Below are 16,965 nucleotides of genomic sequence, written 5' to 3'. Positions count from 1 at the left end.
TCTCATAAAGCACTCGAGAGGTTGGAGGTCAATGGTATTTGAGTTTGTCCCAGAATTTGTGGCCAAGACCCAAAACCCAACAATAGTAGACGGCAGATTTGACTCCTTTACCATACCTTCCTTGGCAGACTTTGTAGACAATGACAAAGATGAGATGCTTCTGTGCCCCGTCAGGGCACTAAGGGAGTACTTAAGAAGAACAAGGCACCTCAGGCCGGGGTGCTGGAGGTTGTTCGTAAGTACAGGACGGAACAAGAAGGAAGTGTCCAGGAATACAATATCGTTTTGGCTAAGGGAGACGATCAGAGATGCTTATATGGCAGAAGACAGAGGGTCAGATAGCCAGGTGGGAGCTAGAGCTCATGACATCAGGGGCTTGAGTGCTCCTCTGGCATTAAAGAAGAACATGTCTGTAGATAATATTCTGAAAGCTGGTGTGTGGAAACGCCAAACAACTTTCACCTCATTTTATTTGAAAGACGTTGCCCATAGATCCTTGGACACTTTTTCCTTGGGTCCAGTGGTGGCAGCCCAACAAGTGATATAGCTCATCCAGTACCCCTGGCGGGTCAGTTTGTGTCTAGTCTAAGATGAAGGTATGAAAGTAGAATGAATGGGATGACTGGTCTTTTCTTTACTACTTTCTTCCTACTCCTTTAACTACGGGCAGTATGAAGGAGAGTACCGTCATGTGCTGGAACGGACTAGATGCAGGTGAGTCGGTCAGCCATACTGTGAAGCTATCTTAGGTTATGATATACTTTTCAGTAGCAACACACCCCTCTAGATAATAGGGAAGAGAGGGGTGAAGGTGGATCCAGTTGCAGGGGACAAGAGTAAACCATAGAATGGTATCAACACCCAATAAGGGAAACCAATAGATTCGCTTATATCTTTGGTTCTAGGTTCATTGTCCATTCTCTTAGAATGTCCCTATATATTCGGAAATGGATAAGGTGGCAAACTCCCAGTCAGTTATAGAGACTTACCTCCCTCCAATAAGTAAGTCTATCCTAATGTTAAGACCGAAGGTTTGTTCCGTATATGAACAAATACCAAATTTGTAACTAATTTGTATTTTTCATAACTAACAAACCTGAGGTCTTAACAGGTAAAGGCCCACCTCGAACCACCCCTCTAGCAGTCTAAACTGGGTTAGAAATATAACTGGTGGGTCACAGGTAGCCGTGGGCATTCTTGGTATACATGCCCTGTGACCTGGTATAGGTGCCAATAGTCCCTGGATCTCACAAGTGTAATTTTAATTCTACCAGTTTCCAGCTTGGCGCTAGTAAATCCTAATGTTAAGACCTCAGGTTTGTTAGTTATGAAAAATACAAATTAGTTACAAATTTGGTATTTCGACTTGAAAACACTGTATAGCGTAAAACAACCTTGTCCCTTATAAATAGAATATCTTGAGATTCACTTGCACTAACAAGAAGCAAGAAAGTCGCTCTGATTTTAGTTCAATACAGCAAAACAAAATTATCTCGTAATTGCCCTCAGCTGATTTATTGCTATGTTTGTATTTTATGATACAAACAAATAGTAATATGAAATTACATATAATGTTATTGGATGCAGTGAAGTAAAATGTAACTTTTTATAAGATCCTTGGAAAAGATGCATATTCATTATATTTGTATTATATCATACGGTACTAATATGTGATTATTCCATACTCTAATTTTATATCTCAGGTATGATGCGACCCCCTTAAATCAACTCCAAAATTAGGTCTTCAAAAGTTGCATGATACGCGAGTATATACGGTATTTGTTTGCAAAATCCTCATGTTTATTTTAAATTCTGCTGTTTGCTGACAATAAGTTGATGTATTGTGGCATAATTAATCTCTCTTTGGCACTTAAGATCCAAGTGTAAACTTGTCAACAATAAAAAATGTTCTCTCTCTCTCTCTCTCTCTCTCTCTCTCTCTCTCTCTCTCTCTCTCTCTCTCTCTCTCTCTCTCTCTCTCTCTCTCTCTCTCTTACTGTGACCATTTCAGTTTCCTCAAAGGGTTCCTGTCTCCTCCCTCCATCCCAGCTGGCAGCATGCCATTTTGTAAATCATACACACAAACAACAAAAGTTTTTGAAAATTCTACTTCGTAGAATTTCCAAGCCCGGTTGGTGACCAGCATCCACCTTGTATGCACATGAGTTGCCAGATGCCACAGGTTCCTTGCTTTACAATCTGATTTTTTTTTAACCGGTTTCCAGCTGGCATTAGAAGATTATCCTTTTGTTAAGACCGAAGGTTTGTTGGCTATGAAAATTTTCAAATTGGTTAAAAATTTGTCGTTTTTACTAGTTTACACTTGATTTTACGTTTGAACACATTAATATAGGGAAAAATATGGAAGTGGGGGACTTTTTTGGTTGGCTGGAGCTAATTATCCAGATTCCCTCTATTTCTTATAGGAATATTAGTTTCATATTTCGGACAAATCACATTTTGACCAGCCTTCTGGAACGGATGAATTTCGAAGCCTGAGGCACTACTGTATTAGTAATAGTACCTGAAAATTACTAAATAATTTTTATCATAAAAAATGTGTTTAGTCATAAAAATACAATGAAAATACATTAATTAGTGGATATGCTCTATGAAAAAATTCATGATTTAGTTCGCAATATACTATATTTAGAGATAAGCTCCACAGAAAAACCAGCGATTTACCGAGTCAGTGCTGACGCACGAATAAGTGTACCATTAATATTAACATACGGTTGTTCTTGGATATTAAATTAATTTTAGATTTAATTCTACTTTTTATCTAAATTTATTTCGGTGTCAATAACCGAGATGTTGTGACACCAGTTTTTAACAGACATAATCAATCAATCAATCATGTTCTTTTGAGAAATAACATTTAATTTTACAGAATTTATGTATTTAAAGCACTCATCAACTTGGAAATGCAAAGCATACAACATTATCATCAAAGAATAATGTATGGTTGACAATATTAATACTTTGCATGCAGCCAGTTTTGTGATTAGTTTTTCTGATAAATCATCCATATATGAGCTGAAAAGATTGGGTGATAACGCAAAGCTCTATATGTCTTCACATGTAACACTAGATTCTTCTGATATGTATATCGCTACCCCATTTTACTTTAATTTTTTAGTCAAATGCCAATATTGTAAAATACAAATGATGTAAGTTGGAATTTTTTTTTCTTTTTTTAACATTATTTAAAGCAAATTTTTTGACACAATATCTTGTCAGATGCCTTTGGCATGCCCATAAGGCAAGAGGAGTTGCCTAAAATTTCACCCATTATGGGAAGCACTAGTTCTCACCATTCATCCTTCGATGAGGACATCACAAACTCTGAAATGCTGACCACACATCACCTGCCTCCACAACTTCCTCACAACCTCATAACTTGACCTCCTCTTCATGAACCACATAAGGCTTTTATCAGTCGGTGTCCCAACCTCTTAAGCCAATTCCCAACACACTGTCCCCTTCTGTGACACTTTATTTTAATTTCCCTTCTCCCTCAACCCCCTTACTTTGCACCCTCCCCAAACCCCTACCACTAGCTTTTCTCATAGTATAATTCTAATTGTAATGATATTTGTAGTGATTTTAATATGAAGGTTTCCAAAGAGTAGAGATTGGTGGCATGGAACATTAGGGGAAAAACTGGGGAAATGCTCTAATTATCACCCACTTTTGTATCTAAAATTTTCAAGATTTGGTTTTATGGTTCCACACACAAATTCAGAAAGGTCCTCTCTCCTCTTATCCCCCCCCCCCCCCCCTCCTCTTCCCCACACACCACATTATAACTCATATAATCTCTCAGTGTTACCTGCTATTATATTTATCACAAAGAATATCATCTTAAAAACTATTTCAGTAATAAATTCACTGGGCTTATCTGATCCAGATGTATTGTTTCTTGGGAATTTTAATTTTTTAAATGGCACACGGAGAGCAGATTAATCACGAGCAGAAAACACCCATTATCTAATTTTTACGAACAAGCATAACTTTTTTAGCGACTTCTCTATTTAACCCAAAGCTCTCTGATCACTTCATAAAAGCAGAGATAGAGCAGACACATTGAGTATGTAACACAATGCAATGCATGCATATGTCCATACATATTCAGCTTGAAAAATTTACATATGTAACATTATGTAGTTCATCACAATACTTTCCTACATCAAGTGAAATGTAAATAAAAACACTGCACCAGAAAGGGGGGGTGAGATGTACACTCACATACACTGAAGATAATAGTGCTTCCATTATCATTTTATTATTAGTAGTATATAGTTTTTTTTTTTTTTTTTTTTTTTTTTTTTTTTTTTTTTTTTTACCAATGGGAGTATTATTTTATTTTTTTTATTATATTGTTTTTTCTGGGGATTTTAGTGCTGTGTCAAATGCTCCAATGATTATGGACATAACCTTTACTGGCATATTCCGTAGCCTTTTCTGTTCAATCTGCATGTCTTGGTCCTTTCCAATTTTCTCTCTTTCCACTCTACTCTGGTGTCCCTCGTTATTGTGACTTCTGTGAGCGATGCTTTGGTTTGGTTTTTGTTGATCAGTCAGATCTGGTCATTATGCCTATATTACCCTGTCTGTCATAGTACAGTAGTCTTGGAGTACAGTAATCTCTCCTGCATCCAGATTAATACATTAAGGGCCTGCCTTATAAAATAGAAATTTTTTGGTATGATGAAAAAACATTTGGTGCAAAACGTCCACTTTGTGCCCTCAATCTCCCTACCTTGCCAGTACGTACTGCATAACCATATACATCTGTACATTACATGAACTTATAAAAACAACAAACAGCACACTATAGTCTGCTTATAAACAACAGAATACACTGGAAAGTACTGTACTATACTATAATAAAATAAACAAAAACCAAACTGCCAAATGCCTTGTATAAAATAAAAAAAATAAAGAAATTACACTAACATTGAAATTCTCTCTTGTGCCTTATACTTGTGATATGCTGAAACTGCATATGTAGGTAAGAGGTGAAACATTTTTTTATGAATGTTCTAGATTGAAAGAGAAAAACTACTAAACACAACATGGTTTGTGTGAGTGTTTATTAATGCAAACATTTATCGTATATGCTGGCATATAAGCATTGAATGCACATTGATTTGGTGGGTAGTGCTTCCACCCCTTCCATTGGTAGCTATTACCATAACGCCTTGCAGGTGTTCAAGTTTTACAGCTGATTTTCCAGCTTGTTGAAAGTTAATCCCATATGTAAAGACCTTAGGTTTGTAAGTTAGAAAAAATACAAAAGAAAAAATGCAAATTACTTATAAGAGGGCTGCAGTGATCAATGTTTTTATACATTTTGTCTTTGGATCTTTTATCAAGACAAAAAAAAGGACTTTCTAGATCATCTGAGTACTGTGTGAACTGCTTGGTCATGAAATTAAAGAATTTCTGTATGGTATTCCATACCATACACATAGACCTGAAAATTTGTCAACTTCCCTGTCACCATGATTAATCTTGGAAACCTGTAATAGCATTTTATGTGCATTGAAATCACCAACACAGAAATTTAGTTGAATGTTATTGTCACCAATTTATGTTGATTCAAAAGGAACGCAAGATTCATTCCTTAATAAAGGATGAGAAAATTTTGATAACCTTTCAGTGAGAATTGCTGATGTTAACCAGAATATGCTAGAAATTACTGCTAGTATTTCTACATTGTGAAACCTGCTGGTTGTTGATGTTATGTCATATTCACATGGTACATCTAGTAATTTGCCAAGTATTTAAAAAACAACATTACGTGATATTTGATGAGAAGGCGTACAGTATTTATGCAATATGTATAAACTTTTGTTGAGTTGTAAATCTATATAGTCCTTTTAGCACTGAATCCTTTTCTTCCAACTAAGATACTTTGTGGGTATACAGTAGGTTTTTGGTAATTTTGAGGCTCTGATTATTACAGTAGTTATTTTAGATTGCCTTTTTATTTTGTCCTGATAGTTCGTGTGTTAAGGAATCTTTTGTGTGTTTGTTCTTTCAATCCAGTATTGAACATGCTCCTGCGGGCCAACTTTAGAACATGAAGATGATGTAGAATTGGATTCATACAGGTATAAGGTACTCAAAGTCTGCTCATGTTTAATAGCTATAATGTACTTGAAGTCTGCTACTGTTGAATACAGTAAACCATCCACTTAATATAAAACTTCTTTTCCAACAACTACTCTTTAAGGTTGCTTTTGTTGGCTTGTTCATATAGTATATGTACATACATGGTTCATTGCCAACTAGGTTTGAAGTAAATGATTAGTTTCAAGAACAGGTCATTTTTGGCTAGAAGTTGTTAGGAAATACTGTTAGTGGTGGGATATCTTGAATATTCAAGGTTTGGCTCAATAGTTACTTTGATGCACACCAGTTTTGTTAGTTATGAGAGGGCCAGACCCTGCAACATGAAAGTTTAGAATCCTCTCTATGAAGTTATTGGTTAAAACGTGGTTTTAGCTTTATTAGGAGTCTGTATTGCATTATATTTCAGTGCAGCATTTTTTTATTGCATTAGATCAAATGGGAACTTTAGAAAAATTTTTGTTTATATAAAATTTTAAAAGTTTGCAGCTCAAAATTTGTGGTACACTTTTTACTCATCTTTAGTACAGATAAATCACAGACAAACTATATACGTACAGGCAGTCCCCTCTTATTGGCTGCATCAGTTAATGGTCTTTTGGTTTACGACGCAACATCATTAATCAGATTTTCTGCGCCGGTAAGCGGTTTATCAGCATTGGTATCCATTTTATCTGCATTGGTAGCTGTTTTATCAGCTGGTTTATTGGTATCAGTGGGCGGTTTATTGACGTTGGTAGAGCGGATTATCAGTGTCTATAATCAGTTTATTGGTGCTTGTGGCGTCATAAATGCCATCTATTACTATAATTACTGTGATATTCCTGCTAACGACGATTTTCGGTTATTGGCGCGTGGCTTGGAATGGAACCCCTGCCATTAACCGGGTACTGCTTAGTGGAAAGTACCCATATGATCATTTTAACCTTGGAAAACAAGATGGGTCTCCAAATTTGATGCACTTACTTGACTCTTGAGATGTACCATTCCATTTCATCCCTTTTCAAGTACCATCAGATATCATATAATTATCATTAATGCTTTTGCATTAACAAGTTCTCTTTTCTTGCTTTTTGTCTTTTGTGGTGACTTTCTGAGAATTGTCACGTTTTAGGTATTAAGGTATGCCCGTTTTAGTTTGAATTTGTGGACCTTCCTACTGGCCTGCTACTTTTGTATCTCTTGAGTTAAGGTTCCTTATCCTGTTTCATGTACATACCTTCTTTATCTATGGTATCCTTATAATTTTTCTGCAGGTGTGCATCACCTCTCTCACCAACAGTTATTACCACATATGCTCCCATTTTGTAGTCACCTGTTCAAAATGTCCTCCATTTACTCTTCACTTAATTTTTGGGCTGTTAACATGTTCCCATGAAAGTAAAAGTATGGTAACTTCAGCTTCATTGGAATTTGGCTTATGCCAAGAGATTCTTATTTATGGTAATACCTCAGCATACGAGTGCTCCAACATGCAAGCATTCCGAGATATGAGCCAGCCTCCAAGTAAAATTGCGCATTGAGATATGAGCACGCTTACAGAGCGCTCAAAGCTTGCTTCACTTGTTCAGTTCACGTGGTCATCGACTTCCGTACACATCTCCCGAGCATCTCCCATGTTGTTTGCATTATTTACATGATTTTCACTGTAATTGTGAACATTCTTTGTAATAAGTGATGGGACCTAAGAAAGTGAGGGGTATGGTCGGCATTGAGAAGAAAAAACGCTTGATAATGATGGAGATGAAGCATGAAGTTATCGATAAACATAGTGAGTTGGCATGCAATTATAAGTGGAGTACATCGACAATATGTACAGTCCTCAAACAGAAGGATGCTGTCAAAGGCATAACCATCATGTCTTAAGTTATGGACAAATATAAACGATGGGATGGAGAGGCTTCTGTTGCTGTGGATTAAGGCGAAGCAGCTGGCAGGGTGTTTTTAGGGGGCTGGAACGGATTAAATTTTTGTCAGTTATTTTATATGGGAAAAATTGAATCGAGATACGAGCAAATTGACTTACGAGCTTGGTCCATGAATGAATTATACTCATATCTCAAGGTATTACTGTATCCTTTATTGGTAACAAGGTCAGATTATGTTATAAATGTTACTTTACAAAGTATACAAACACACAAAACACAATTATCATTTATATATGCATTTTTAAATGATAAAATATATCATTGATAATGATGCAGTTTTTGATCAATATTTTAAGGTATAATTCCGTAGGAATATATTTTTTTCTCATATTTAATATATTTCAAAATTATTTTGCTGTCACTGACCAAAGCAAGTTAATGTTAGTATTGAAGGCTTATTTATTGTTCTTTGGCAGTGCTGGTTATTTCTTTACTCTTGATTAATTGAAGTGTTTACTGCTGTGAGCGTGTGGTGAGGTTAATCAGAATTACGTATTAGGTTTTGGTGCAAATCTGACATTTTGGCAATTTGCCAGTACACATTCAAACTTCAGGATATTTTGTAGTATCAGTCTGCTATTGAATTGATTTAGAAAACTTGAATTTTACAGTGATAGTGAGTTCATCATATGGTTACACTATTTATTAAAACTTTTGACATGTTATCCAGAATGTCAATAGGATGGCTTCATTTTACTACTTATAGACACTAGGGATTCAAAGGATTTGTTTGGGTTTTATGAACAAATAATCACACAAGCAGTTGTACTAGGGTTGGCCATAATATAATATGTATATTCAGTATATATATATATATATATATATATATATATATATATATATAGATATAATATATTAATTATATATATATATATATATATAATTTTTTTTCGGATAACACTTGAAAATCAATTAAAGGTTTTTATGTCACAGTCTGGTATTTTTATTATTTTTCTTAGTAAAGTTTTTTACTGGTCTCACTTGGAGGTTCTTTGTTTTTGAGATCTTTACAAAGATAAAGAAAAGTAAAAAAGCTATACGTGTAGTTTTAATCCAACAATTTTGTCAGAAACTTCCCTCCAGAAAAATGGTAGACCCTAAAGTACTAGTCAGGTTTTCTTGTTTCCTCAGCGACCACTCATCTACTTTATCTTTGTGCATTGCAGTATGTATTTCCAAATTTCAAAGCAATATTGAATTGCTGATGCCAAGATCAGATGCCTGTTTCTGTGTGCAAATGAACAGTAACGAAAAATTTGAAAATGTGTTGAATTATTAACTCATTCCTCAGTGTGTATTAATATAAGCATTTTATTATAACACTAGTATAGTAGTAATTATAGAGCATAAACTGAAAAGTATTTAAACGTAGCTCATACATTATGCTTAAGAAAAACAGGCATGCTTATCTCTTGGCATTAGTAAAGAGATGACAACAGTCTTAGCTTTTGGTACCTCTCTCAGTCAGAGATTTCTTATGTAAAGGATTATCTTTGACAGGAAGATTTTTTTTTATAAAAACCCATTCTTTCTTGTTATTTTACAGAAAGAATGCAGGTTGTCTATTTGATGGTTTTCTTCCTTGATGTTGATTAATTTAACTTATAATTGGAATATATTAGTAGGTTTTATCATAGCATACCCCTTTGTGAAAATTTAACATATGCATTTTATTCCTACTGTAAGGGGATTAGAATTATTAATTTTTGTATAACTTTGGCAGGGCAAGTTGTTAGTAAGATTTACTTGGATTGTCTAAATAGATAATTTAAAAGTTGTTGAAAGCCAGTTAAATTGGGATGGAATTTAAAGATAGTATTTTATATGAATAGTTAATAAAATGCCAACCATTAAATGTTATCCCTAGTAATTTATATGAATAGTTAATAAAATTCCAACCATTAAATGTTATTCCTAATCAGGGCAATAGTAACATATAAAAGTAAAATTTCACACTGCTGGAAATTGCAACTATTCAAACCAGTGTAAAAAAATACTGTATTGAAAATCTGCTTGTGTTGATATATTTATATACTGTATTGCATTGCCAATAAGCATCATATAAATATATATAGCTGTGCTTTGACATTTCGTATATAGTCAAGCAGATATTTTCATTAGTTATATATTATTGAATGCCTAATTAAATAAGGTTAGAAAATCCCTCCCATATAGGTTATCTAAAATACTTTTACAGGAACAATAAAATTAATAGCCCTTGTAATATTCATTTTGTATGTGTGTGTTTCTGTGTGTGTGGTGAAATGAATGGTCTTTGAGTGGAAATACAGGTTGTTAATAGATCTTGAACATTAAAGTTGTCAGATAGTGCATTTCCAGAGAATGGTTTTCTTTTATATTTTGTTATATGCAAGAATTTGACTGAGATCTGACTTAATGATGTAATTTCCTTTTTAAGAATTCAAAACTTTATTCCTTAATGGCCAGTCACAAGTTTGTGTATTAGTAGTTACCTTCACATTGATGTAGAAAATTTGGCATGTCTTGTATATAAATCTTGCAGGTATTGAGGTTTCAGTAAAGATATAGCAGAAGTAATGAACTGTTAGAAGTTGTGTGAATGTGGTGAGTAAATGAGTCTAAAGGAGGAGTTAGCTTAGCACTGGCTCACCCTGCGTTGCCTTCAGTATCATCACAGGTGGTACTGAGCCGAGGAGTGGAAGGTGATGCCAGCGCCACCCGCCCCCATCCTCCTCGCGTGCAGGTGAGCCAGTGTGATGCTGACCAATTTCATCATTAGTTTTAAGTTGTCCTAGTCTTATCTCATTGTGCCATGTCTTTTTCACTACTCTTTCTCATATAATGCTGTTTCTGCTTTAAAATCTCACTGCTGCCTTGCCAGTGTCTAGTATCTTTTCATAAGTTCCTTGTACAGTATATGTTAGACTTTGGCATGTGTTGTATTTTTGGTTCTTCTTTTAAGCATGCTCACTTGAGTTTTTAAGTTACTATGTCACTCTTTTATTACATAGAAATTAAGTGTGTTGTAATCATAGTTGTGATTCTATATTTAATATTTTCTATAATCTATGTACAGTATATTCATTGTTGGTCTTTGTTATGCTTACTTTGTATTTTACTGTATTCCTCATGTACGTAAGTGCGTTTTTTACTTTTGTAGTTTGATTTTTGTTTTTGTTTTTGAAAAACCTGGTTCTTGCTTGCTTGTATGCTCTTTTGAGTTATCTTTAAATGCTAAAGTATTAGTTCTTAGTAGTTGTTGGTGCAAGTTGTTTGATCTTTTTATGTGCGCTATTTTAGATTTTTTCCTTAAACAGAGCATTTGGGTGGGCAACATTTCTTTTGTTGTATACTCTGTGTTGTAATTTCATTGCTTTCCTTTTTTATATATTTCTACAATTTCTTCCCTGCTCTGCACAGAAATTCTTTTGCTGCCCATTAGAAGTAGACACACACATTGAGAATGTGTCCCCACATGCCAGTTTCAGTAGTTTTATGGAATATTTACTTTTTGCTGTTTTCACAGGTGTTCTGTTCCGTAACTTTGTTTTCTCAAAATACTGTACAATATTTTGTATCAATAGCATTTTTTGTTGAGTAGGGGATTGTAGTACTTTATCAGGTTAAATATATTTTTGGATCCCATTGTGTCTTGGATGAGATTGTGATTGGAGTTTTAAGTGGATTTGCTTATCCAACTAAGGGTGTAAGAATTTGAGTTTTTGATGCACTGATTCTCCTGACAGTTGTTTGTTGCTTTGTTTTTCATATATTAGACCTGTAGCCTATTGACTGAATGAAAGACAACATTTTTTCTGTCCTAATTAATTTCTAACATGGTGGAAAGCATTGAACTTCAAGACAAACTCTCACCCCATTCAGAATAACTTCAGTCCTGTACAATATTCCTACATGAATACAAACCATGATCATTTACTTTTTGTCTGCCACTGGTATAAAAAAGTAAACCATTTCAGTATTGATGCCAAACTGGAAGGATAATGTGTCCACCAGTTTTTCTTCAAAATGGACATTTGAGAATAATTGGTGGTTGCTGCATTTTTTATGAGAATTTTGATGTTGATAATGATGTAAAATTATGGTTTTTGTAATATTCCTAATTGTTTATTGGCAGTGCATAAAGAACAGTGTATGTCTTAATGCAATGCCCTTCTTATGTGGTGCATAACTTTGCTCCCTCTGTAATGTATTCTGTCATATTCACATTTGTTGTTGAATAATTGTCAGTATACTCTTCTCCAGTTTCGATTGATGTGAATAACAGTATGTTATGCAATAATGATTTTTAATGTTTTTTTCATAAGTAGATGCACTTTTAGTGTTTCCTGAAAATCTAAAGGGTTTCCTAAAACTCTAAAGGTTTATATTAAGTAAATTTGTAGGTATCAAATATAGTACACCACCAATTTTCTGGACCCTTGGTTCCAAGCCTTGCCTAATTACTAATTTTGCTTAAGCATTACAGGTTAGCCTAGAGTAATTTATATACTTGACTTGTTGAACAAAGAATGGTACATTTACTTTGAGCAGAAAAATAGTTTATTTAGAATTAAATTAATTCCAAATACTTGACAGATTACCAGTTGAAAAAAAGTGTTAGTTACAATCTTGAAAGGTCATAATATTGGGATAAAAGGGGGTGGTGGCTAGAAAAAAGATATGAATACTATTCTGTTTAGTGTCGGATTCTCTAGCTGCTTTGGCAGTTCCTCATTGTTCCTCCCAGGTAATAGGTGACTGACAACTTATCACAATTACATTGTGGTGTTCTTTAGGTTGTAATTCAAGTAAAATATTGAATTATGTAAGTCTCATGTAAACCATGTTAAGATGAGAGACTGGGCAGCTCAGGGCTTGGTTGTGATCTTCATTTCAAGGGAAGATTTAATGCCTTCTCTGTCTCACGTGACATCTTTTCATACATTTGCTCATAAATATACCAAGGGATTGCTGTTGGTTTTAGTTCTTATCTTTTATGATAGTATGTCAGTTATAAATGTGATTTTGCACAGAAAAGCACAAAGTAATATTAGGAAAAACATGTATAAATCCAAAAAAGTTACTGCATCTTCGTTCTCGGTCAATTTACGTAATTATTTAACAACAAATATGCTCAGAATTTGATACTAATTTTATATCTTATATGTTTTATTAGAAAAATCATGAATAACTTAGTAAAATTTATGATAGTTTGGTAGGAAATGCCCCACAAGGGATTGTAAATAGTCAATTTTCAACTTCTTGTAGCTGGTAGGAAAAAATTTTCAGAATTTTTTTTTTCTTGCACGATGTGCATTTGCATATCTTCCTGTTCATTGATGTATTTTTTCTTAAATTAGCCAACCTCAATGTTTAGATGGCCTTGTAAAATGATATGATTAGGCCAATGTTGGCTTGTGCATATGATTTGTACAAGGTTGTCCTTATATCTACTAGAAGCGCTGTCTTTCTTGTAGTTTGATATCAGTCTGTTCTTATTAATGCTTTTACTTTACTTTTAATTGCTGTTATGTACAGAATTAGTTTGTTTTTGTAACCTCTTATTATTCATCATAAACTGTTTTAACGAGAACAAGCAGATGTATGTACATGAAGAACACAAACTTCATTCTTTAAGAATTTGGTAATTCGCAAGAGGTTTTTCGCGATATCCCAATTCTTTACACAACTTTCATAGAGAAAAATTTTTAAGATGCCACAATCTCTATTATGAGGTTTTTTCCTGATATCCTATTTCTTTACACAACTTTCTTAGTAAAAAAATTTTTAGAGACCACAATATGTAGATACTACTTGCTGTAACAGGATTACTAGATAAACAAATTGCTATAAAATTAAATTTCTTGTTTAAACAGTTTTCTGGATGTTGGCAATAATCAGCTTTTAGAGTGATTCTGGTAACCACAGGCATTTCAAGTTTATTCCTGTTAATTTTTATGTGGATTAAAAGAGGTTCCGAAGGATCCATTGAAAGAAGATTGGTGGTGGACCTGTAGAATGCTGCAAGTAATTTATTTTATCAGTCAGTGTGATATTTTTTTTTTGTTTGAATGCCTTGGGATTCCTATCTTCTAATACCTTTTGATGGAAGCCTCAGTACATCATCCTGCATAATGTAGATGATTCACTTCAGATACTGACTGAGCATGGAGTCTCTGTAGGTACCTGACCTGTTCAAACAGTTCTTTACTTTGTAATATTATGATTGGAATGATTTTGTTTTAGCAGTGATGTAGGATAGAGAAAAAGAACAATACCATACATGAGAAAAAAATATTCTTATGTTTAATCTTCGCTCATTGTCTTATTTCAGAGTATGTGATTAGTGTGTTGAGTTTCCATTCATTATTAATGATTTAGAAGGGATGGCTGAGGTCAACCATCCAACTTCTTATCATCACTTGAGGAGACTCAGTTCAATCTATATTTGTGAATTTCCCTGTATTTTCCTGTGAATAATTGCAGCTGAGATTATTTTCATTCTCTTAGTGTAATGTGCAACACACACACACACATATGTATGTGTGCATTTGGTCTGGTAGCTATTATCACAATTTACATCAGGTAGGATTGGAGCGTTCAAAATGGCAAATTAATAAAAGGATAGTTGTAGTGTATTCATCTGTATTACCATCTGTTACTTTTTAACCATGATTGACCATTAGTATATGGGTACTCACAGATTCTGTCCCCATACCACTTTCCTTCCATTTTACATTTACAATACTTATTGTCAGCAGAAATAAACGAAGAAAGAAAATGGCTACTCATCCATTGTCTCTTTAGGAAACATTTGAGTATGGCTATATTTTTTTACTACAGCCACAAGTTCAGTCACTAGCCATTGGCAGTGAAAAACTGATATGACAACAGTCAAGGGTTTTCTCTCAACACTGCCTTGTCTAGTTCTTAAAAGTGTGCTGATCACCAAAAGTAGTCTCATTTCAAGATAGGTAATCTCATTCACAGTTTTTCAAGTTAGTGGTTGCAGGGAGTTGTTTGCCTAACTGATCCCTGAAATATTATTTCTGGTGTTCCACAAGGTAATGTTTGGAATCTTACTTGTGGCATGATTATTGACCTTGAAAATAACATGCTGTAGTATGGTATGCAGAGGATATACTCTACTGCAGTGATTCAGTCTCATTAAATGTGATGGGATTACTGCTGTCCATAACAGAAATTGTGTAGACAGTGAAAGAGTGTGTTAAAATTCCAGTAAAATTCCAAACCCTAGCAATAGGTTTTATTTTTTGCACCATCGTCACTTAGTAATTCATGCTGTATAAGTAAGACTTCTTGATGATGATAAAGTATGCGTGTTTGGTCATCTTTAGCACAGTAAATCAGTATAGAAGCATTAAGTATCACATAAAAAATTTATGCTTGAAATTCATGGGGACAACTCATTTTGTAGATTTTCATTCATATTTTGTTCGGATGACATGTTTTCTTCTTGTCCAGTATTAGAGGGCATTCCCTATTTGGTCACACAATGGAACACTCTTCTTCATTATATGAATGTTGATACTCTTATGTTATAGAGAGTCTTAATGATTAATAATTGTTGATGTGCATAAGCTAGAGAGGCTGTACTGATGCTTGACAGTGTCTTGTACCATAACTAGAGCTTATATCGGTAGTTGTGTATCTGCTAATCTGTTGTTCTTAATCTTTTTGCAAGTTAGTGACCTTATTGTCTTATGCCATGCTTGAGCATTCCTGCGTTGGATAACAATGCTATTACTGACTTTTACAGCAGAATAAAGGATACATCAGTATGGTAGCTGCATAATCTGGTTATGATGTTGCCTCCCTTTCAGTTGTGAACCATCTAACTTGATCATTTTGGAAGTTTAGTTTATCATGGCTAAATCACATGAAGGCAGCTGTCTTGAAGTGGAGCGCCAATGCCATAAGACCTCATTATACAGTAATGACTGCTTTTACCTTATGATTGAAGGGATTTGCTTCAAATTTTTACCACTTATTCTACAACTAATGGTAAAAATTCTTGTGGAGAAATTTAGAAATTCAACCTCAAGTCCATTTGTTTTGTAGTTAAAAAAAATCATGACAACACTTCATAATTCTTACACAAAATCAAAAGTTGCACAAGAGTGATTCTCCCGGTGACAAAATAAAGGTTTCATTGAATTTGGTTCAGTCTTCTTGGAGAAATGAGTGTTTAGTTTTGAAAAAAAAGGATCCATCACACCCCAAAACTCTTACAATCCAACAGAAAACACATACTACACTGAAATTCATCAAGAAATGAAAAGCAGGCAAACTAAACCAGCTTTATAAAGGACAGAGCAAATGTGGTAAGAAAGTAACTATTGCAGTCATGAGATACTGAAGTGATTGTGGGAGACTCCATATAGCACGTGATCAAGCACAGATGCTGATAGTTCCTTGTGTACACGTTTTTTTTTTTTTTTTTTTTTTTTTTTTAACTACCTGTTTTCCAGCTGACTGTAGAAGATTTATCCTAATGTTAAGATCAAAGGTTTTGTAAAGTTATGAAAAATACACATTGATTAAAAAATTTGTCATGTTTTGAGAAAATGGCAAAACAAAAAATTTTCTACTTCCAAAACTCCTGAGAGAATCTGGACATCTTGAGCGAGTTTTCCCTATACGTACATACTATCATTGTAACGAGTTTTCTCTGACATCCTGTAGAAAGAATGGGATATTTTAGTGGGTGACATTTATTTTTGAACACTTTTTTAAAAAGTTTTTTACATGACTTTTTTTTTTATTTATTTATTTATTCACAGTGCTGTACAAGCAGCAAACAAAATTGTACATGAATAAGTCTAAACATTTATTTTGTCCTTAATGGTTCCAGATATGTGTATATACACATGAAACAATACAAAACAATGTATAA

The 16,965-nt window shown here is 34.1% G+C and overlaps 1 protein-coding gene across 7 annotated transcripts in view; it reads left to right on the top strand.

The window, feature by feature from the left end:
• The window catches only part of LOC135198078 (sex-lethal homolog), a 299,138-nt gene that overhangs the window by 267,958 nt on the left and 14,215 nt on the right, over positions 1-16,965 (top strand). For 3 of the 7 annotated variants that reach the window (XR_010310722.1, XM_064225502.1, XM_064225501.1), the window contains one exon: positions 10,715-10,791. The exons of the other annotated variants lie outside the window; for them this stretch is intronic. Coding sequence is in view for 2 of the 3 variants with exons in the window: in XM_064225502.1 (XP_064081572.1) it covers positions 10,715-10,791 (77 nt within the window). In the remaining variant the exon portion in view is untranslated. The remainder of the gene's footprint in view (positions 1-10,714; positions 10,792-16,965) is intronic. 7 annotated transcript variants of the gene reach the window in all.

Source organism: Macrobrachium nipponense, chromosome 21, assembly GCF_015104395.2.
Source record: "Macrobrachium nipponense isolate FS-2020 chromosome 21, ASM1510439v2, whole genome shotgun sequence".
NCBI lineage: Eukaryota > Metazoa > Arthropoda > Malacostraca > Decapoda > Palaemonidae > Macrobrachium > Macrobrachium nipponense.
This window is presented reverse-complemented; position numbering and strand designations above follow the sequence as displayed.